Consider the following 23,552-nt stretch of genomic DNA (forward strand, 5'->3'; position numbering starts at 1 on the left):
CAATAAAAGTCAAAATATTACTGTAATGTTGATAGTGTCTTTAACATTAAAACTCACAAACCAGCAAAGCTGCTCGTTAATCTCCTGACTGGCAGCGCTGATGATCGCCACGCTTAGATAATGTTACACAATAAAATGAAAGATGACATGCATGGTAGGGTATAATGTAAGTCTACATTTTTAAAGTTTTAAATAGGCCTATTGACGATCATTCTTAATAATTTTCTTCTCAAAACTGGCGCCTGTCAATTTGACAATATTCCAGGCGGTAATTCCGTTACACTACTAACCAGAATGTGACGGCGCGTAGCTCTATACTGTGATGTTATTCCTCAGTTAATTTTTTTCGGAACAATCCTGGTTCCGACAGAGACATTACAGAAGACACACGCAGGAGGAGACTATACTGGAACTTACCCCAGTCGCTTCTTCTTGCGAGTATTTCTACAATATGCCAGCAGACTTTCCACACACAAACGTTACATTAGCCTCGAGACTAATTTCCCGCAGATTTTGCGTGCGAGCCCTGTGAGGGACTAAAAACATACTGCGCTTACTGATTTCATTCAAAACGCTTTCCTCACTTTTAAATACACAACGTCCACAATGAATACGATAATTACGTGATGAATTTACTATTTAAACGGCATATTTCAAAAAGGCTGCTGATAGGCCTAGCTGGTTTACAATTAAGGATTTAACGATGCGGCATTTTGTAAAAAAATCTAACCGGCAAGCTGTGGCTATTTACGTTTCACAGAATAAATACGTTACCCCATACACTTCCATATCAAAGACTGTATGTTGAACAGTGACATTAGCTTGCTGTTACCACAACTTTTTTTAAATATAGGTAAACATTAATATTAACTTACCATAAAACACTGCCTGCTCCGAGTGGCGCTCCTCCAGTCTGAAGTGAAGATCCAGAAAGTTCCAAAGAATAAACCAGTTGCTGGGTCAAAATAACCCAACCAGCTGTTTATTTGTGAATAACCCCCTTACAACTCATTTGACCCAGCATGAACAACCCAATAATGTGTTTACAGTACCCCAAACAACCCAACATTTTGACCCAGCACAATCAACCCAACAATATGTTTACAGAAACAACCCAGCATTTTTTTGAGTGTATCGGCCCAGAATTTCCCAATCGGTGCATCCCTAATGTTAACTTAAATAATACTAATAGTAATTTAAAGATGTGGTAGCCCTACATCTTACACATCGTGGAAACAAAATAAGAATGGAACTAAAATATGGTAGTATCGCGCTACAGCGCACATTCTATCATCAGCAGTTCTGGCGCCTCAGTCCCAATACTGTAAAACTCGACGTTCACATCACATGTTAATGCAGTGGTAGAGTTACACTCACAGGACACTGTGCACTTATTCACAATCACAAAAGTTCATTATTTGCTCGTGCTTTAAAGCTTTGCCGGGTAAACATTTCATTGGCATTCTGTTCTGACATGATGCATTTTTTCTAAGTGCGAACTGAAGTGCGCGCGCACTGTCAAACAGCGCCAAACTGGATTTTTGTTGGGTCAGACCCATCTGATATCGAAGGGGGGCTGATAACGCGAGATCAACATGGAGCTAAATGGAAAAAAATATCACCAAACAAGCCACTTTGAAATGTTGCTGTTTTCATGTATATAAAAGTTGGACCCTCCCCCTAGACTAAAAAAAGTTGAATGACCCTCCCCTCAACAAAGAATAAAAAGACATGACCCTCCCCTATTTTCCTCCGGTGGCCCCTTCCATAACGGTCCCTAACGAGATTTTTTTTTTTTTAAACACAATAAACATGCATGTATTATGCAATCATGTAAGACATTTCTCCTTATATAGAACCGTTGTGGCATAAAGACTTCTTTAAAATTGACTCAAGATCCCTAGGGTTCTATATAGAGCCCAATTGAACCTTTTTTTCTAATAGTGTACATTTGTGGTCTTATAGTGAATGATTCATCAGTGCACATTTTTTTCAAATCAAAAATGTTTACATGTTGCACTTTATTAGACTCTCATTAGAGTATTAGTAGACTGTTAGGACTCGGGTTAGTAGAATAAGTTGACGTAGTTGTAAAGTTACCTATAGTCAGTAGAATGTCTGTTGAGGAGCATCACAATAAAGAGTTAGCAGATATTAAGCACAGTCTACTAATACTCTAATGACTGAGAGTTGACACGGAGTTACAGTTACTTATAGTCAGTAGAATGTCTAAAGTGGACTATCGAAATAAAGATTTAGCAGATATTAAGCACAGTCTACTAATACTTTAATGAGAGTTAGTTGACACACAGTTGCAAAGTTATCTATAGTTAGTTGAATGTTTAAAGGGGACTGTTGAAAATAAATAAAAGTAAAAGTAATTTTACCTGTTTGCCTTAATGAACTTTAATCAAAATACAATAGCTTGCTTAACTAATGAATAACTGCTTTAAAACACCTTTCTCTTTGGTTGACATCACCTAGGCCAAGCAGGCTATCGGATAATGGTAACCATTAAAGGGTAACTCCCGCCAAAATTTAACCTAGGCTCTTGTTAATCTATCCGAGTCAAACTTTCGTGTAAAAGCATAATTAGAATGGAAACGCCACTTTTTAGATTGACTGTATTTTCATTTTAGGTCAGAATGCCTTGTGAATGGGAGTGCTACCGGTATGATAGCATCAAAATCACTATTTTTAAAACACTAAGAAAGCTCGACACAACATGAAACTTTGCTCGAAGAAACACCAGTGGCTCTACACATGAGCATTTACTACATTGTTTGTGTTCACAGAGTTTACTAAAAAGAAAGGTTTTGTACGACCATTCAAAAGCAAGGCATTTTGACCTAAAACGACGGTCAATCTTAAAAGCGGCGTTTCCATTCTAATTATGCTTTTACACGAAAGTTTGACTAACAAAAAGCTTGATTAACAAAAAGTGCCTAGGTTCAATTTTGGCGAGAGTTACCCTTTAACCAAATAGCCTTTTAGGCATTGTTTTAGGCTACTGTTGCAGTCAGTGTAGCATTCTTTTTCATTTTATGTTGACTAAAGTAGTAAAAAAAGCGACAAGAGAAACGCCAGATACAAATTTTGTTTGGTACAGCAATATTGTGTTAAAGTTTGATGGTGATCTCTTTCTCAGGGTCATGTTTATAGTTTGATAGGCGGGGTCTCTGATGACCGACTCGCTCTGATGCATTTGGGATACAAGCACATGGAGGGACTTGACGGTTTCCCCAAAGACCAGAACACAGCATATGGCTACTACGCCAACATTGGCAAACAGACCAGCACTGACCAAGATAAAGTGCAAGACTCTTGGGTGAGTTACACATTTATATACAGAGATTGGTAATGCATACATATTCTCAATTGACTTATTGAGTCAATAGGTATAGAACATTAGTGATATTATATATTATTATATCGACTCTAATTATTTGAATAATATATTTCAGAAGAATTACTTTAAACTAGTAATTTCAAATTAATTAAATGATTTAATGATTAATTAATCAGATTAATTGCAAAAATTGCCAATATCTGCTGAGAAAAACCCCAAATGAAGATAATTAATTTGAATAAACATAAAAATAATAGAATAGGATATTTTTTCCCAAAACATTAATTGCATAGATACATGCATTTGTACAGATGATGACTTGCATATACCTCTTTTCAATTCCAGAATTAAAATTAATTTTCATATTTTGAACTGTCCTCCCAGACAGCAACGTGGTGTCGGCCCAGATCCGGGCCACATCTGGTACATGTGGATTCAATGCATGTACCAGATCAGATCTGCCGGATCTGGGCCGACACTATGTTGATGTTTGGACTGGGATGTAATGAGGTACAATGTCTCATTATGTGTTTTTTTACATATGCTTATAATAAAATGTCAAGCTCAGTAGGTCTCTACTAGGTAATTTTTTAATTACATGACAAGCTTAAAGGAGAACTTGGTAACTTTTTTAACTTAATAAAACTGTCTAGAAATCATTTGGATGGTTAAAAAACCTGTTCTGGTGATATTGGTGACTTTCCCAGCTCCCCCCAGCGTTCCCAGGCGGAAAACCAACCTTGCAACTTGGGGACTACCGTCCCGGCAAGATAGAAATTGGAAGTCTCGTGAGAAGCGAGAAGCTAGAACGAGAACGAGAACGAGCGCGAAACACGAATTGCTTTACGGCAATTCGACATAAACACACACGCACGTATGATGTATTACCAGATGACCCACCTCGGTAGACATAGCTCCACGCGATACAGTTGGCTTGCTCCGATCAAAACAAACGCACATGAGAAGCGGTAGAGAGGGGGAGGAGGCCGCCGCAAGTGAGTTTTTACGACCTTGTTGTGAAATATACACCCCCCCACGGCTGTAGGGGGAGCTCGTGGGGAAAACATGCGACAACAAAAGGGAAAATCAGCGAAGAAGTGACTAGAGTTCGCTAGAGTTGCCGAGTTCTGCTTTAATCCATGCTGTCAAAATACGATAAAACCCCCAAGAAATCTTTACTAGCTACTGCTTTTGACAATTAATAAAAAAAACTGTTTAAAAATATATAAAAAAATTCAAAACCGTATAAATATAGCAAATACAATACAATACAGCAATACAAATATGGAATTTCTAACAGAAAGATATTTATAATTCCATCAATTCTGTTTATTAAACATGCTTGTCTAAATGAGACACTAAGTTAGATTTTATTTCGGTCATGAAAATTCCTGGTTAATTCCAATCATGCAGACTCTACAGACTACAGAACCTGAGGGAATTCAATTTGCAATGGCTCATTTGCTAATAAAATGGTGCCTTAGTATCAGGTGCCTCTCTTGTTTATCAGCGAGCACAATCAAACATTTAGAAAACTGACACTGCTGATGTTTGTTAAGCTGATTGTTAACGAAATATTGGAATTTTATGAACTTGAGTAAACACAAAGACACATTCAGACTCACTGTAAATAGTGTGTCATCAGGTTAACCGGTGGTTTGTACAGTGTTTTGAGGGCGTGGATTTGCATGTTAACAAACTGGTTTGACGGGAAATAAATATTGTCTGAATGGAATGGAAATGATATTGTCTGTTTTTCTATTTTGCGTTTCTTCACTGCAGCAAACTCCAACAGAACATGTTCATTTAAACAATGACAACGAGCTCCATACCCAAACGGGTGAACAGGGCGACATTGTGCAGTATTTGAAGCACCAGGCCAGCAGAGGAGATGTAGAATCTCAGGTCTTCACTTTTTTCCCTTGTCTGTTTAACATGCTCTCTCATTGCCTTTAGGTATATCTCAAGTGTAACCTTTAACATTGACTTCTAGGGATGTAACAATACCCTCATGTCACGATTCGATACATATCACGATACTGAACTCACGATACGATATTATTGCGAAACTTCAAGACATATGGTAAAAGGTTAACAAAAAAATTACTGTTTCTTAAAATGGTAAATTTGGTTTTACATTGTGGGTGTAAATGAATATGAATGAATGAATGACTTGGTGCTGATAACCCAATGCACAGGACAATGGTGACACCAGAATAAAAATATTCATTATTCTGAAGCTGAAAATACAGAATTATTTAAGACGAATGTGCTTGCACTCTTTCACTGACTAGATATATTTAAAATAATGTAGGCCACTTTTTACTGGTAACATAAGACATGTGGCATTATCAGGACCCACAAATATTCCCCCATTGCATTATTATACATTATATTTAACAGTATATATAGTAGGTTAATGTAGTACTGATACTGAAACTCTGTAAACATGAATTTTTTCCACACACAGACATTTTTATTTTGGGTGAAATACACAATACATATTGTCACTATCCACCATACATATTGTTGTATTTTTGTATTGTGATATATTGGGACACGATATATTATTGTTATACCCCTATTGACTTCAGTTCTAGTCATTCAGAACATCAGGATGTGCCGGAGAACTGAAGCCAGATTCACTAAACATTCTTAAGAATTAAATTATTCTTAATTGCCATTTTCTGCTTATTTCCCAACTTAAGAAGATTTTGAATTCTTGAAAAGATTGTTTTTCAAAATCATTTTTAAGTTAGGATAACCAAACAACATTTTTATTTAAATCACTAAAGATAAAGCCTGTCATTTTATTCTTTAGAAAATATTTTAAAGATAAATATTTATGAACTTGTCAAGAATTTACGAACGGCTTTGTCTTACGCATTTATATTTAAGAACTTAAAGATTAGAAGATTTTTGTGAATCTGGCCCAGGGTCCAGAACTAAATATTTGCATTTTTAAGAAACTTTATTTTTTAATTTAGGTTCAGTTTTAAAGGAATGAATGAATAAATACACAAATGCATAGTTTTTATAAAATAAGAGTTTTTCATGGACTTTACGAGGGGCCTTTAGTTACTTGGTTTGAGATTCTCAGCTGCTGTAAAAGCGTTGTGGGCTGGTGTTTCTTGTAGAAATCTTTGGCCAGGATGCTTCTTTGGGGCAGTAATGGGGTGGAAAAAAACATTCGGACAGCGGCCATGTGGTACGCCAAGAGCGCCCTGCAGATGGTGGATCCCGCGGCCATGTACGACTACGCCATTCTCATCCTGAAGGTAATCCACGGGCTACATGGAAATCTCTTGAGCCGTATCTTCAAGCATTTGCATTGTAAAAAGCACATACACACTTGTTTTGTATAAATATAAACTCCTGACACAAGATTAGGAAAATATATGTAAAATGGTGTGTATCTGAAGATTCTTTCAATTGTTTGTGCTTGAATAGGGCACAGGAGTGAAGAAGAACCGAACGCTTGGCCTCAAGCTTCTGGAGAAAGCTGCTGACATGGTGATTGCACATACAAAACCAGCGCGCATGTGGTTGTGTGTGGAAGTGTTGGGATTTCTATAATGGGCCATGTGTGTTTTTTTCAGGGTTCTGTAGAAGCTCTGAATGGACTTGGATGGTACTACAGTACCATAGTAAAGAACAGAAGAAAAGCCATTCGATATTTTGAGTTGGCGGCTCAGAACGGCAGTCGTGATGGGCTCTTCAATGTGGGACTCTACCAGTTAAATGGTGCCAGTCCTGACAAACAAGAGAGAAATGAGGTCAGAGGCTGCACATTTAACCTTCAATGGATAGTTTGAAGTGAAAACAAATAATAATGTCAGAATTTTCTCACCCTCATGATGTTCCAAACCTGTGTTTTTCTGTGGAAAAACACACAGGTGTTTTTCACAGGACAACATTTTTTTTGTCATTTTTCGAGAAGGTTACAGATTCTTTAAAAGATCTCTGTAACCTTCTCAAAAAATGACAAAAAAAGGTGCTGTCAAATTTGGGAAATGAAAAAAAAAAAAAGAAAAAAAAGTTGGTGAAGTTTATTCCGTTTAAAAAATGACAAAGAAGTGGTCAAATTTATTTATTTATTTTTTCAAAAAAGTTGCTGTCACGTTTGAAAAATGACAAAAAAAGTTGCGGTCAAGTTTGAAAAATGACAAAAAAAAAGTTGTTGTCACTTTGAAAAATGACAAAATAAAAGTTCTGTCAGGTCCATTAAGTCAAGAACACACATGACAATAAAAATGATTTAGGACATTTTTATTGAATAAATTGCAAATCAAGTTGATAAATTCGGAATAAATTTTTTGGCGGTATGGCTCTTCAGGGAGTCCTCTGACCTTTCATGAGCACCATGAAATAGCAGAGAGTCAGAGGACAGCAGCAGCATAGGGAACGCTCACACAGTTTAGGACTGGGAGAGCTGAACTATTCCCCCTATGAACAGAGCAGCAACGATGACAGAAAAGCAAATGCCACGTTATACACGACAAGGAGGAGCTGGGGAGGTGGCGGGCTGCAAAGAAGCTAGCATCAGCAGTTAGGAGCGAACTGAATCTGTTTAAAGGGACATTGTGTAGGAATTTCTCCCATCTAGTGGTGAAATTGTATTTTGCATTCAAACGAATAATGCTCTCCAGCGCCTCACTTTTTCAAATGCGCGTTGCATCTACGGTAGCCGTTATGTACCTAAAAGCTATGACAGGATGTCTTATAATAGCACTTCGAGTTTTTCTTGGTGAACATGTTTGTTATTTAAAACAAACTGAAACTTGAAACAACGAAAAAAAGAATGTTACAGTATGAACTACTGACTGTCAAAAACATTAACTATGGTAATTAGTAGTAATGCCTTCTTTACTCGTTATATTTTTTGAAGTATGTGCATTGTTAGATATCATCATCATCAGAGCCTTCTCTAACGTTACTTTACTCAATAGCTGCTAGCTATTCATCAAAGAGCCTGTTTAACTTTTAACTATAAATGTTCGACTGTCTATATAATAAAGTACACAACCAAGCAATGAAAAAAAAGCTTGTAATTAAGACCGTAACATTGACTTACCTGTCGAGAAGAAAGCAGGCAACTTCAGGGTCTCTTTTGAAAGCTTTCTCCTGCATTAGCTATCCTGACAGTAACCCTTGTTTTTGTAATCTCCGGTCACGTTTCCTTTTACGATCTATTTTGGACTTTTTCGACGACGAGGACTCCTTATCCTGTGACTCATATGTATGTATGAATGAACGGTGTATAAATAACCGTGCAGTGCAGCCTTTTAAACTTGCCGCGGCAGTGACAAGCGCCTCTCACTGCTCTGCTCCTCCGCTTCTGCTGGCTTCAGTCACGTGACGCTGGCTCTGAACGAAACGCGTTGTGGAAACGCGTTGGCCTAGTACTTTTTGTCCCTCTCTGCTATTATAGTTTTTCAAGATGGCGGAACTACATGGAAGCCTCCGTGGACTTACCCGTCCCATGTATATAAAGATAATAAATTCTTCGTTTACGAGGATTAGTCTGAACATTGGCATAGGTATTTGTACACCATTGAGGGCATATTTATGAATAAAAATATAGCTTTTAGATAATAAAATACCTAAAAAGCTACACATTGTCCCTTTAAAGAGGGTGCTTTTATCGTAGCCATTAGCAAAGAGGGGAGTTGAACAGCTGATGTGCTGATGCAAAACAGCTGATGCATCTCAGCTGATGAGACCGTATTGTTGGCCAATAGCGCTGGCAGCATCTTGACTACCTGGCCTGCCAGAACTGACGCTTACGCTTACGCTTAATTTGCTGTCAAGTTTGAAAAATGACACAAAAAAAATTGCTGTCACGTTTGATGAATGACAAAAAAAAAGTTGCTGTCAAGTTTGAAAAATGACCAAAATAAAAGTTGCTGTGAAGTTTGAAAAAATACGTAAAAAAGTTGCTGTCAGGTATCAAAAATGACAAAAAAAGAGTTTCTGTCATGTTTGAAAAATGACAAAAAATAAAAGTTGCTGTGAAGTTTGAAAAAATACCAAAAAAAGTTGCTGTCAGGTATCAAAAATGACAAAATAAGAGTTTCTGTCATGTTTGAAAAATGACAAAAAAAAAAGTTGCTGTGAAGTTTGAAAAATGACAAAAAAAAAGTTTCTGTCAAGATTGAAAAATGACCAAAAAAAAGTTGCTGTGAAGTTTGAAAAAATACGTAAAAAAGTTGCTGTCAGGTATCAAAAATGACAAAAAAAGAGTTTCTGTCATGTTTGAAAAATGACAAAAAATAAAAGTTGCTGTGAAGTTTGAAAAAATACCAAAAAAAGTTGCTGTCAGGTATCAAAAATGACAAAATAAGAGTTTCTGTCATGTTTGAAAAATGACAAAAAAAAAAGTTGCTGTGAAGTTTGAAAAATGACAAAAAAAAAGTTTCTGTCAAGATTGAAAAATGACCAAAAAAAAGTTGCTGTGAAGTTTGAAAAAATACGTAAAAAAGTTGCTGTCAGGTATCAAAAATGACAAAAAAAGAGTTTCTGTCATGTTTGAAAAATGACAAAAAAAAAGTTTGTCAAGTTTGAAAAATGTCCAAAAAAAAAGTTTCTGTCAAGATTGAAAAATGACCAAAAAAAAAGTTGCTGTCAGGTATCAAAAATGATAAAAAAAAGAGTTTCTGTCATGTTTGAAAAATGACAAAAAAAGAGTTTCTGTCAAGTTTGAAAAACGACAAAAAAAGAGTTTCTGTCAAGTTTGAAAAATGACCAAAAAAGAGTTTCTGTCAAGTTTGAAAAATGACCAAAAAAGAGTTTCTGTCAAGTTTGAAAAATGACCAAAAAAGAGTTTCTGTCAAGTTTGAAAAATGACCAAAAAAGGGTTTCTGTCAAGTTTGAAAAACGACAAAAAAAGAGTTTCTGTCAAGTTTGAAAAATGACCAAAAAAGAGTTTCTGTCAAGTTTGAAAAATGACCAAAAAAAGAGTTTCTGTCATGTTTGAAAAATGACAAAAAAAGAGTTTCTGTCAAGTTTGAAAAATGACAAAAAAAGAGTTTCTGTCAAGTTTGAAAAATGACCAAAAAAGAGTTTCTGTCATGTTTGAAAAATGACAAAAAAAGAGTTTCTGTCAAGTTTGAAAAATGACCAAAAAAGAGTTTCTGTCAAGTTTGAAAAACGACAAAAAAAAAAAAAGTTGCTGTGAAGTTTGAAAAAATACCAAAAAAAAGTTGCTATCAGGTATCAAAAAAGACAAAAAAAGAGTTTCTGTCATGTTTGAAAAACGACAAAAAAAAAAAGTTGCTGTGAAGTTTGAAAAAATACCAAAAATTGTTGCTGTCAGGTATCAAAAATGACAAAATAAGAGTTTCTGTCATGTTTGAAAAACGACAAGAAAAAAAGTTGCTGTGAAGTTTGAAAAAATACCAAAAAAAAAGTTGCTGTCAGGTATCAAAAATGACAAAATAAGAGTTTCTGTCATGTTTGAAAAACGACAAAAAATAAAAGTTGCTGTGAAGTTTGAAAAAATACCAAAAAAAGTTGCTGTCAGGTATCAAAAAATACAAAAAAAGAGTTTCTGTCATGTTTGAAAAATGACAAAAAAAAAAAGTTGCTGTGAAGTTTGAAAAAATACCAAAAAAAGTTGCTGTCAGGTATCAAAAATGACAAAATAAGAGTTTCTGTCATGTTTGAAAAATGACAAAAAAAAAAGTTGCTGTGAAGTTTGAAAAATGACAAAATAAGAGTTTCTGTCATGTTTGAAAAATGACACAAAAAAAAAGTTGCTGTGAAGTTTGAAAAAATACCAAAAAAAGTTGCTGTCAGGTATCAAAAAAGACAAAAAAAGAGTTTCTGTCATGTTTGAAAAATGACAAAAAATAAAAGTTGCTGTGAAGTTTGAAAAAATACCAAAAAAAGTTGCTGTCAGGTATCAAAAATGACAAAAAAATAGTTTCTGTCATATTTGAAAAACGAAAAAAAAAAAGTTGCTGTGAAGTTTGAAAAAATACCAAAAAAAGTTGCTGTCAGGTATCAAAAAAAGACAAAAAAAGAGTTTCTGTCATGTTTGAAAAATGATAAAAAAAAAAAGTTGCTGTGAAGTTTGAAAAAATACCAAAAAAAGTTGCTGTCAGGTATCAAAAATGACAAAATAAGAGTTTCTGTCATGTTTGAAAAACGACAAAAAATAAAAGTTGCTGTGAAGTTTGAAAAAATACCAAAAAAAGTTGCTGTCAGGTATCAAAAATGACAAAATAAGAGTTTCTGTCATGTTTGAAAAACGACAAAAAATAAAAGTTGCTGTGAAGTTTGAAAAAATACCAAAAAAAGTTGCTGTCAGGTATCAAAAAATACAAAAAAAGAGTTTCTGTCATGTTTGAAAAACGACAAAAAATAAAAGTTGCTGTGAAGTTTGAAAAAATACCAAAATAAGTTGCTGTCAGGTATCAGAAAAGACAAAAAAAGAGTTTCTGTCATGTTTGAAAAATGACAAAAAAAAAAAGTTGCTGTGAAGTTTGAAAAAATACCAAAAAAAGTTGCTGTCAGGTATCAAAAATGACAAAATAAGAGTTTCTGTCATGTTTGAAAAATGACAAAAAAAAAAAGTTGCTGTGAAGTTTGAAAAAATACCAAAAAAAGTTGCTGTCAGGTATCAAAAATGACAAAATAAGAGTTTCTGTCATGTTTGAAAAATGACAAAAAAAAAAAGTTGCTGTGAAGTTTGAAAAATGACAAAATAAGAGTTTCTGTCATGTTTGAAAAATGACAAAAAAAAAAGTTGCTGTGAAGTTTGAAAAAATACCAAAAAAAGTTGCTGTCAGGTATCAAAAAAGACAAAAAAAGAGTTTCTGTCATGTTTGAAAAATGACAAAAAATAAAAGTTGCTGTGAAGTTTGAAAAAATACCAAAAAAAGTTGCTGTCAGGTATCAAAAAAGACAAAATAAGAGTTTCTGTCATGTTTGAAAAATGACAAAAAAAAAAAAAGTTGCTGTGAAGTTTGAAAAAATACCAAAAAAAGTTGCTGTCAGGTATCAAAAATGACAAAATAAGAGTTTCTGTCATGTTTGAAAAACGACAAAAAATAAAAGTTGCTGTGAAGTTTGAAAAAATACCAAAAAAAGTTGCTGTCAGGTATCAAAAATGACAAAATAAGAGTTTCTGTCATGTTTGAAAAACGACAAAAAATAAAAGTTGCTGTGAAGTTTGAAAAAATACCAAAAAAAGTTGCTGTCAGGTATCAAAAAATACAAAAAAAGAGTTTCTGTCATGTTTGAAAAACGACAAAAAATAAAAGTTGCTGTGAAGTTTGAAAAATGACACAAAAAAAATTGCTGTCACGTTTGATGAATGACAAAAAAAAAGTTGCTGTCAAGTTTGAAAAATGACCAAAATAAAAGTTGCTGTGAAGTTTGAAAAAATACGTAAAAAAGTTGCTGTCAGGTATCAAAAATGACAAAAAAAGAGTTTGTTATGTTTGAAAAATGACCAAAAAAAAAGTTTGTCACGTTTGAAAAATGACCAAAAAAAAGTTGCTGTGAAGTTTGAAAAAATACCAAAAAAAGTTGCTGTCAGGTATCAAAAAAGACAAAATAAGAGTTTCTGTCATGTTTGAAAAATGACAAAAAAAAAAAAGTTGCTGTGAAGTTTGAAAAAATACCAAAAAAAGTTGCTGTCAGGTATCAAAAATGACAAAATAAGAGTTTCTGTCATGTTTGAAAAACGACAAAAAATAAAAGTTGCTGTGAAGTTTGAAAAAATACCAAAAAAAGTTGCTGTCAGGTATCAAAAAATACAAAAAAAGAGTTTCTGTCATGTTTGAAAAACGACAAAAAATAAAAGTTGCTGTGAAGTTTGAAAAATGACACAAAAAAAATTGCTGTCACGTTTGATGAATGACAAAAAAAAAGTTGCTGTCAAGTTTGAAAAATGACCAAAATAAAAGTTGCTGTGAAGTTTGAAAAAATACGTAAAAAAGTTGCTGTCAGGTATCAAAAATGACAAAAAAAGAGTTTGTTATGTTTGAAAAATGACCCAAAAAAAAGTTTGTCAAGTTTGAAAAATGACCAAAAAAAAGTTGCTGTGAAGTTTGAAAAATGACCAAAAAAAAAGTTGCTGTCAGGTATCAAAAATGATAAAAAAAAGAGTTTCTGTCATGTTTGAAAAATGACAAAAAAAGAGTTTCTGTCAAGTTTGAAAAACGACAAAAAAAGAGTTTCTGTCAAGTTTGAAAAATGACCAAAAAAGAGTTTCTGTCAAGTTTGAAAAATGACCAAAAAAGAGTTTCTGTCAAGTTTGAAAAATGACCAAAAAAGAGTTTCTGTCAAGTTTGAAAAATGACCAAAAAAGGGTTTCTGTCAAGTTTGAAAAACGACAAAAAAAGAGTTTCTGTCAAGTTTGAAAAATGACCAAAAAAGAGTTTCTGTCAAGTTTGAAAAATGACCAAAAAAAGAGTTTCTGTCATGTTTGAAAAATGACAAAAAAAGAGTTTCTGTCAAGTTTGAAAAATGACAAAAAAAGAGTTTCTGTCAAGTTTGAAAAATGACCAAAAAAGAGTTTCTGTCATGTTTGAAAAATGACAAAAAAAGAGTTTCTGTCAAGTTTGAAAAATGACCAAAAAAGAGTTTCTGTCAAGTTTGAAAAACGACAAAAAAAAAAAAAAGTTGCTGTGAAGTTTGAAAAAATACCAAAAAAAAGTTGCTATCAGGTATCAAAAAAGTCAAAAAAAGAGTTTCTGTCATGTTTGAAAAACGACAAAAAAAAAAAGTTGCTGTGAAGTTTGAAAAAATACCAAAAATTGTTGCTGTCAGGTATCAAAAATGACAAAATAAGAGTTTCTGTCATGTTTGAAAAACGACAAGAAAAAAAGTTGCTGTGAAGTTTGAAAAAATACCAAAAAAAAAGTTGCTGTCAGGTATCAAAAATGACAAAATAAGAGTTTCTGTCATGTTTGAAAAACGACAAAAAATAAAAGTTGCTGTGAAGTTTGAAAAAATACCAAAAAAAGTTGCTGTCAGGTATCAAAAAAGACAAAAAAAGAGTTTCTGTCATGTTTGAAAAATGACAAAAAAAAAAAGTTGCTGTGAAGTTTGAAAAAATACCAAAAAAAGTTGCTGTCAGGTATCAAAAATGACAAAATAAGAGTTTCTGTCATGTTTGAAAAATGACAAAAAAAAAAGTTGCTGTGAAGTTTGAAAAATGACAAAATAAGAGTTTCTGTCATGTTTGAAAAATGACACAAAAAAAAAGTTGCTGTGAAGTTTGAAAAAATACCAAAAAAAGTTGCTGTCAGGTATCAAAAAAGACAAAAAAAGAGTTTCTGTCATGTTTGAAAAATGACAAAAAATAAAAGTTGCTGTGAAGTTTGAAAAAATACCAAAAAAAGTTGCTGTCAGGTATCAAAAATGACAAAATAAGAGTTTCTGTCATGTTTGAAAAACGACAAAAAATAAAAGTTGCTGTGAAGTTTGAAAAAATACCAAAAAAAGTTGCTGTCAGGTATCAAAAATGACAAAATAAGAGTTTCTGTCATGTTTGAAAAACGACAAAAAATAAAAGTTGCTGTGAAGTTTGAAAAAATACCAAAAAAAGTTGCTGTCAGGTATCAAAAATGACAAAAAAATAGTTTCTGTCATATTTGAAAAACGAAAAAAAAAAAGTTGCTGTGAAGTTTGAAAAAATACCAAAAAAAGTTGCTGTCAGGTATCAAAAAAAGACAAAAAAAGAGTTTCTGTCATGTTTGAAAAATGATAAAAAAAAAAGTTGCTGTGAAGTTTGAAAAAATACCAAAAAAAGTTGCTGTCAGGTATCAAAAATGACAAAATAAGAGTTTCTGTCATGTTTGAAAAACGACAAAAAATAAAAGTTGCTGTGAAGTTTGAAAAAATACCAAAAAAAGTTGCTGTCAGGTATCAAAAATGACAAAATAAGAGTTTCTGTCATGTTTGAAAAACGACAAAAAATAAAAGTTGCTGTGAAGTTTGAAAAAATACCAAAAAAAGTTGCTGTCAGGTATCAAAAAATACAAAAAAAGAGTTTCTGTCATGTTTGAAAAACGACAAAAAATAAAAGTTGCTGTGAAGTTTGAAAAAATACCAAAAAAAGTTGCTGTCAGGTATCAGAAAAGACAAAAAAAGAGTTTCTGTCATGTTTGAAAAATGACAAAAAAAAAAAGTTGCTGTGAAGTTTGAAAAAATACCAAAAAAAGTTGCTGTCAGGTATCAAAAATGACAAAATAAGAGTTTCTGTCATGTTTGAAAAATGACAAAAAAAAAAAGTTGCTGTGAAGTTTGAAAAAATACCAAAAAAAGTTGCTGTCAGGTATCAAAAATGACAAAATAAGAGTTTCTGTCATGTTTGAAAAATGACAAAAAAAAAAGTTGCTGTGAAGTTTGAAAAATGACAAAATAAGAGTTTCTGTCATGTTTGAAAAATGACAAAAAAAAAAGTTGCTGTGAAGTTTGAAAAAATACCAAAAAAAGTTGCTGTCAGGTATCAAAAAAGACAAAAAAAGAGTTTCTGTCATGTTTGAAAAATGACAAAAAATAAAAGTTGCTGTGAAGTTTGAAAAAATACCAAAAAAAGTTGCTGTCAGGTATCAAAAAAGACAAAATAAGAGTTTCTGTCATGTTTGAAAAATGACAAAAAAAAAAAAGTTGCTGTGAAGTTTGAAAAAATACCAAAAAAAGTTGCTGTCAGGTATCAAAAATGACAAAATAAGAGTTTCTGTCATGTTTGAAAAACGACAAAAAATAAAAGTTGCTGTGAAGTTTGAAAAAATACCAAAAAAAGTTGCTGTCAGGTATCAAAAAAGACAAAAAAAGAGTTTATGTCATGTTTGAAAAACGACAAAAAATAAAAGTTGCTGTGAAGTTTGAAAAAATACCAAAAAAATTTGCTGTCAGGTATCAAAAATGACAAAATAAGAGTTTCTGTCATGTTTGAAAAACGACAAAAAATTAAAGTTGCTGTGAAGTTTGAAAAAATACCAAAAAAAGTTGCTGTCAGGTATCAAAAAAGACAAAAAAAGAGTTTATGTCATGTTTGAAAAACGACAAAAAATAAAAGTTGCTGTGAAGTTTGAAAAAATACCCAAAAAAGTTGCTGTCAGGTATCAAAAATGACAAAATAAGAGTTTCTGTCATGTTTGAAAAATGACAAAAAAAAAAAAGTTGCTGTGAAGTTTGAAAAAATACCCAAAAAAGTTGCTGTCAGGTATCAAAAATGACAAAATAAGAGTTTCTGTCATGTTTGAAAAATGACAAAAAAAAAAAGTTGATGTGAAGTTTGAAAAAATACCAAAAAAAGTTGCTGTCAGGTATCAAAAAAGACAAAAAAAGAGTTTATGTCATGTTTGAAAAACGACAAAAAATAAAAGTTGCTGTGAAGTTTGAAAAAATACCAAAAAAAGTTGCTGTCAGGTATCAAAAATGACAAAATAAGAGTTTCTGTCATGTTTGAAAAACGACAAAAAATTAAAGTTGCTGTGAAGTTTGAAAAAATACCAAAAAAAGTTGCTGTCAGGTATCAAAAAAGACAAAAAAAGAGTTTATGTCATGTTTGAAAAACGACAAAAAATAAAAGTTGCTGTGAAGTTTGAAAAAATACCAAAAAAAGTTGCTGTCAGGTATCAAAAAAGACAAAAAAAGAGTTTCTGTCATGTTTGAAAAACGACAAAAAATAAAAGTTGCTGTGAAGTTTGAAAAAATACCAAAAAAAATTGCTGTCAGGTATCAAAAAAGACAAAAAAAGAGTTTCTGTCATGTTTGAAAAATGACAAAAAAAAAAAAGTTGCTGTGAAGTTTGAAAAAATACCCAAAAAAGTTGCTGTCAGGTATCAAAAATGACAAAATAAGAGTTTCTGTCATGTTTGAAAAATGACAAAAAAATAAAGTTGATGTGAAGTTTGAAAAAATACCAAAAAAAATTGCTGTCAGGTATCAAAAAAGACAAAAAAAGAGTTTCTGTCATGTTTGAAAAACGACAAAAAATAAAAGTTGCTGTGAAGTTTGAAAAAATACCAAAAAAAGTTGCTGTCAGGTATCAAAAAAGACAAAAAAAGAGTTTGTCATGTTTGAAAAACGACAAAAAATAAAAGTTGCTGTGAAGTTTGAAAAAATACCAAAAAAAGTTGCTGTCAGGTATCAAAAATGACAAAATAAGAGTTTCTGTCATGTTTGAAAAATGACACAAAAAAAAAGTTGCTGTGAAGTTTGAAAAAATACCAAAAAAAGTTGCTGTCAGGTATCAAAAAAGACAAAAAAAGAGTTTATGTCATGTTTGAAAAACGACAAAAAATAAAAGTTGCTGTGAAGTTTGAAAAAATACCAAAAAAAGTTGCTGTCAGGTATCAAAAATGACAAAATAAGAGTTTCTGTCATGTTTGAAAAACGACAAAAAATTAAAGTTGCTGTGAAGTTTGAAAAAATACCAAAAAAAGTTGCTGTCAGGTATCAAAAAAGACAAAAAAAGAGTTTATGTCATGTTTGAAAAACGACAAAAAATAAAAGTTGCTGTGAAGTTTGAAAAAATACCAAAAAAAGTTGCTGTCAGGTATCAAAAATGACAAAAGAGTTTCTGTCATGTTTGAAAAACGACAAAAAATTAAAGTTGCTGTGAAGTTTGAAAAAATACCAAAAAAAGTTGCTGTCAGGTATCAAAAAAGACAAAAAAAGAGTTTATGTCATGTTTGAAAAACGACAAAAAATAAAAGTTGCTGTGAAGTTTGAAAAAATACCCAAAAAAGTTGCTGTCAGGTATCAAAAATGACAAAATAAGAGTTTCTGTCATGTTTGAAAAACGACAAAAAATAAAAGTTGCTGTGAAGTTTGAAAAAATACCAAAAAAAATTGCTGTCACGTTTGATGAATGACAAAAAAAAAGTTGCTGTCAAGTTTGAAAAATGACCAAAATAAAAGTTGCTGTGAAGTTTGAAAAAATACGTAAAAAAGTTGCTGTCAGGTATCAAAAATGACAAAAAAAGAGTTTCTGTCATGTTTGAAAAATGACAAAAAAAAAGTTTCTGTCAAGATTGAAAAATGACCAAAAAAAAGTTGCTGTGAAGTTTGAAAAATACGTAAAAAAGTTGCTGTCAGGTATCAAAATGACAAAATAAGAGTTTCTGTCATGTTTGAAAAATGACAAAAAATAAAAGTTGCTGTGAAGTTTGAAAAAATACGTAAAAAAGTTGCTGTCAGGTATCAAAAATGACAAAAAAAGAGTTTCTGTCATGTTTGAAAAATGACAAAAAAAAAGTTTGTCAAGTTTGAAAAATGTCCAAAAAAAAAGTTTCTGTCAAGATTGAAAAATGACCAAAAAAAAAGTTGCTGTCAGGTATCAAAAATGATAAAAAAAAGAGTTTCCGTCATGTTTGAAAAATGACAAAAAAAGAGTTTCTGTCAAGTTTGAAAAACGACAAAAAAAGAGTTTCTGTCAAGTTTGAAAAATGACCAAAAAAGAGTTTCTGTCAAGTTTGAAAAATGACCAAAAAAGAGTTTCTGTCAAGTTTGAAAAATGACCAAAAAAGAGTTTCTGTCAAGTTTGAAAAATGACCAAAAAAGGGTTTCTGTCAAGTTTGAAAAACGACAAAAAAAGAGTTTCTGTCAAGTTTGAAAAATGACCAAAAAAGAGTTTCTGTCAAGTTTGAAAAATGACCAAAAAAAGAGTTTCTGTCATGTTTGAAAAATGACAAAAAAAGAGTTTCTGTCAAGTTTGAAAAATGACAAAAAAAGAGTTTCTGTCAAGTTTGAAAAATGACCAAAAAAGAGTTTCTGTCATGTTTGAAAAATGACAAAAAAAGAGTTTCTGTCAAGTTTGAAAAATGACCAAAAAAGAGTTTCTGTCAAGTTTGAAAAACGACAAAAAAAAAAAAAAGTTGCTGTGAAGTTTGAAAAAATACCAAAAAAAAGTTGCTGTCAGGTATCAAAAAAGACAAAAAAAAGAGTTTCTGTCATGTTTGAAAAACGACAAAAAAAAAAAGTTGCTGTGAAGTTTGAAAAAATACCAAAAATTGTTGCTGTCAGGTATCAAAAATGACAAAATAAGAGTTTCTGTCATGTTTGAAAAACGACAAGAAAAAAAGTTGCTGTGAAGTTTGAAAAAATACCAAAAAAAAAGTTGCTGTCAGGTATCAAAAATGACAAAATAAGAGTTTCTGTCATGTTTGAAAAACGACAAAAAATAAAAGTTGCTGTGAAGTTTATAAAAATACCAAAAAAAGTTGCTGTCAGGTATCAAAAAATACAAAAAAAGAGTTTCTGTCATGTTTGAAAAACGACAAAAAATAAAAGTTGCTGTGAAGTTTGAAAAAATACCAAAAAAAGTTGCTGTCAGGTATCAAAAAAGACAAAAAAAGAGTTTCTGTCATGTTTGAAAAATGACAAAAAAAAAAGTTGCTGTGAAGTTTGAAAAAATACCAAAAAAAGTTGCTGTCAGGTATCAAAAATGACAAAATAAGAGTTTCTGTCATGTTTGAAAAATGACAAAAAAAAAAGTTGCTGTGAAGTTTGAAAAATGACAAAATAAGAGTTTCTGTCATGTTTGAAAAATGACACAAAAAAAAAGTTGCTGTGAAGTTTGAAAAAATACCAAAAAAAGTTGCTGTCAGGTATCAAAAAAGACAAAAAAAGAGTTTCTGTCATGTTTGAAAAATGACAAAAAATAAAAGTTGCTGTGAAGTTTGAAAAAATACCAAAAAAAGTTGCTGTCAGGTATCAAAAATGACAAAAAAATAGTTTCTGTCATATTTGAAAAACGAAAAAAAAAAAGTTGCTGTGAAGTTTGAAAAAATACCAAAAAAAGTTGCTGTCAGGTATCAAAAAAAGACAAAAAAAGAGTTTCTGTCATGTTTGAAAAATGATAAAAAAAAAAGTTGCTGTGAAGTTTGAAAAAATACCAAAAAAAGTTGCTGTCAGGTATCAAAAATGACAAAATAAGAGTTTCTGTCATGTTTGAAAAACGACAAAAAATAAAAGTTGCTGTGAAGTTTGAAAAAATACCAAAAAAAGTTGCTGTCAGGTATCAAAAATGACAAAATAAGAGTTTCTGTCATGTTTGAAAAACGACAAAAAATAAAAGTTGCTGTGAAGTTTGAAAAAATACCAAAAAAAGTTGCTGTCAGGTATCAAAAAATACAAAAAAAGAGTTTCTGTCATGTTTGAAAAACGACAAAAAATAAAAGTTGCTGTGAAGTTTGAAAAAATACCAAAATAAGTTGCTGTCAGGTATCAGAAAAGACAAAAAAAGAGTTTCTGTCATGTTTGAAAAACGACAAAAAATAAAAGTTGCTGTGAAGTTTGAAAAAATACCCAAAAAAGTTGCTGTCAGGTATCAAAAATGACAAAATAAGAGTTTCTGTCATGTTTGAAAAACGACAAAAAATTAAAGTTGCTGTGAAGTTTGAAAAAATACCAAAAAAAAATTGCTGTCAGGTATCAAAAAAGACAAAAAAAGAGTTTCTGTCATGTTTGAAAAATGACAAAAAAAAAAAAGTTGCTGTGAAGTTTGAAAAAATACCCAAAAAAGTTGCTGTCAGGTATCAAAAATGACAAAATAAGAGTTTCTGTCATGTTTGAAAAATGACAAAAAAAAAAAGTTGATGTGAAGTTTGAAAAAATACCAAAAAAAGTTGCTGTCAGGTATCAAAAAAGACAAAAAAAGAGTTTATGTCATGTTTGAAAAACGACAAAAAATAAAAGTTGCTGTGAAGTTTGAAAAAATACCAAAAAAAGTTGCTGTCAGGTATCAAAAATGACAAAATAAGAGTTTCTGTCATGTTTGAAAAACGACAAAAAATTAAAGTTGCTGTGAAGTTTGAAAAAATACCAAAAAAAGTTGCTGTCAGGTATCAAAAAAGACAAAAAAAGAGTTTATGTCATGTTTGAAAAACGACAAAAAATAAAAGTTGCTGTGAAGTTTGAAAAAATACCAAAAAAAGTTGCTGTCAGGTATCAAAAAAGACAAAAAAAGAGTTTCTGTCATGTTTGAAAAACGACAAAAAATAAAAGTTGCTGTGAAGTTTGAAAAAATACCAAAAAAAATTGCTGTCAGGTATCAAAAAAGACAAAAAAAGAGTTTCTGTCATGTTTGAAAAATGACAAAAAAAAAAAAGTTGCTGTGAAGTTTGAAAAAATACCCAAAAAAGTTGCTGTCAGGTATCAAAAATGACAAAATAAGAGTTTCTGTCATGTTTGAAAAATGACAAAAAAATAAAGTTGATGTGAAGTTTGAAAAAATACCAAAAAAAATTGCTGTCAGGTATCAAAAAAGACAAAAAAAGAGTTTCTGTCATGTTTGAAAAACGACAAAAAATAAAAGTTGCTGTGAAGTTTGAAAAAATACCAAAAAAAGTTGCTGTCAGGTATCAAAAAAGACAAAAAAAGAGTTTATGTCATGTTTGAAAAACGACAAAAAATAAAAGTTGCTGTGAAGTTTGAAAAAATACCAAAAAAAGTTGCTGTCAGGTATCAAAAATGACAAAATAAGAGTTTCTGTCATGTTTGAAAAATGACACAAAAAAAAAGTTGCTGTGAAGTTTGAAAAAATACCAAAAAAAGTTGCTGTCAGGTATCAAAAAAGACAAAAAAAGAGTTTATGTCATGTTTGAAAAACGACAAAAAATAAAAGTTGCTGTGAAGTTTGAAAAAATACCAAAAAAAGTTGCTGTCAGGTATCAAAAATGACAAAATAAGAGTTTCTGTCATGTTTGAAAAACGACAAAAAATTAAAGTTGCTGTGAAGTTTGAAAAAATACCAAAAAAAGTTGCTGTCAGGTATCAAAAAAGACAAAAAAAGAGTTTATGTCATGTTTGAAAAACGACAAAAAATAAAAGTTGCTGTGAAGTTTGAAAAAATACCAAAAAAAGTTGCTGTCAGGTATCAAAAATGACAAAAGAGTTTCTGTCATGTTTGAAAAACGACAAAAAATTAAAGTTGCTGTGAAGTTTGAAAAAATACCAAAAAAAGTTGCTGTCAGGTATCAAAAAAGACAAAAAAAGAGTTTATGTCATGTTTGAAAAACGACAAAAAATAAAAGTTGCTGTGAAGTTTGAAAAAATACCCAAAAAAGTTGCTGTCAGGTATCAAAAATGACAAAATAAGAGTTTCTGTCATGTTTGAAAAACGACAAAAAATAAAAGTTGCTGTGAAGTTTGAAAAAATACCAAAAAAAATTGCTGTCACGTTTGATGAATGACAAAAAAAAAGTTGCTGTCAAGTTTGAAAAATGACCAAAATAAAAGTTGCTGTGAAGTTTGAAAAAATACGTAAAAAAGTTGCTGTCAGGTATCAAAAATGACAAAAAAAGAGTTTCTGTCATGTTTGAAAAATGACAAAAAAAAAGTTTCTGTCAAGATTGAAAAATGACCAAAAAAAAGTTGCTGTGAAGTTTGAAAAATACGTAAAAAAGTTGCTGTCAGGTATCAAAATGACAAAATAAGAGTTTCTGTCATGTTTGAAAAATGACAAAAAATAAAAGTTGCTGTGAAGTTTGAAAAAATACGTAAAAAAGTTGCTGTCAGGTATCAAAAATGACAAAAAAAGAGTTTCTGTCATGTTTGAAAAATGACAAAAAAAAAGTTTGTCAAGTTTGAAAAATGTCCAAAAAAAAAGTTTCTGTCAAGATTGAAAAATGACCAAAAAAAAAGTTGCTGTCAGGTATCAAAAATGATAAAAAAAAGAGTTTCCGTCATGTTTGAAAAATGACAAAAAAAGAGTTTCTGTCAAGTTTGAAAAACGACAAAAAAAGAGTTTCTGTCAAGTTTGAAAAATGACCAAAAAAGAGTTTCTGTCAAGTTTGAAAAATGACCAAAAAAGAGTTTCTGTCAAGTTTGAAAAATGACCAAAAAAGAGTTTCTGTCAAGTTTGAAAAATGACCAAAAAAGGGTTTCTGTCAAGTTTGAAAAACGACAAAAAAAGAGTTTCTGTCAAGTTTGAAAAATGACCAAAAAAGAGTTTCTGTCAAGTTTGAAAAATGACCAAAAAAAGAGTTTCTGTCATGTTTGAAAAATGACAAAAAAAGAGTTTCTGTCAAGTTTGAAAAATGACAAAAAAAGAGTTTCTGTCAAGTTTGAAAAATGACCAAAAAAGAGTTTCTGTCATGTTTGAAAAATGACAAAAAAAGAGTTTCTGTCAAGTTTGAAAAATGACCAAAAAAGAGTTTCTGTCAAGTTTGAAAAACGACAAAAAAAAAAAAAAGTTGCTGTGAAGTTTGAAAAAATACCAAAAAAAAGTTGCTGT

At 31.4% G+C, this 23,552-nt stretch overlaps 1 protein-coding gene across 2 annotated transcripts in view; it reads left to right on the forward strand.

Annotated features, from left to right (window-relative positions):
• Window positions 1-23,552, forward strand: part of LOC309480504 (protein sel-1 homolog 3) — a 106,097-nt gene that overhangs the window by 16,288 nt on the left and 66,257 nt on the right. For both annotated transcript variants that reach the window (XM_082145029.1, XM_082145030.1), the window contains 5 exons: window positions 3,149-3,328; window positions 5,132-5,254; window positions 6,487-6,627; window positions 6,800-6,862; window positions 6,949-7,125. In XM_082145029.1, the coding sequence (XP_082001155.1) occupies window positions 3,149-3,328; window positions 5,132-5,254; window positions 6,487-6,627; window positions 6,800-6,862; window positions 6,949-7,125 (684 nt within the window). The remainder of the gene's footprint in view (window positions 1-3,148; window positions 3,329-5,131; window positions 5,255-6,486; window positions 6,628-6,799; window positions 6,863-6,948; window positions 7,126-23,552) is intronic.

Source organism: Leuciscus leuciscus (genome assembly GCF_965113295.1).
Source record: "Leuciscus leuciscus genome assembly, chromosome: 18".
Classification (NCBI taxonomy): Eukaryota; Metazoa; Chordata; class Actinopteri; order Cypriniformes; family Leuciscidae; genus Leuciscus; species Leuciscus leuciscus.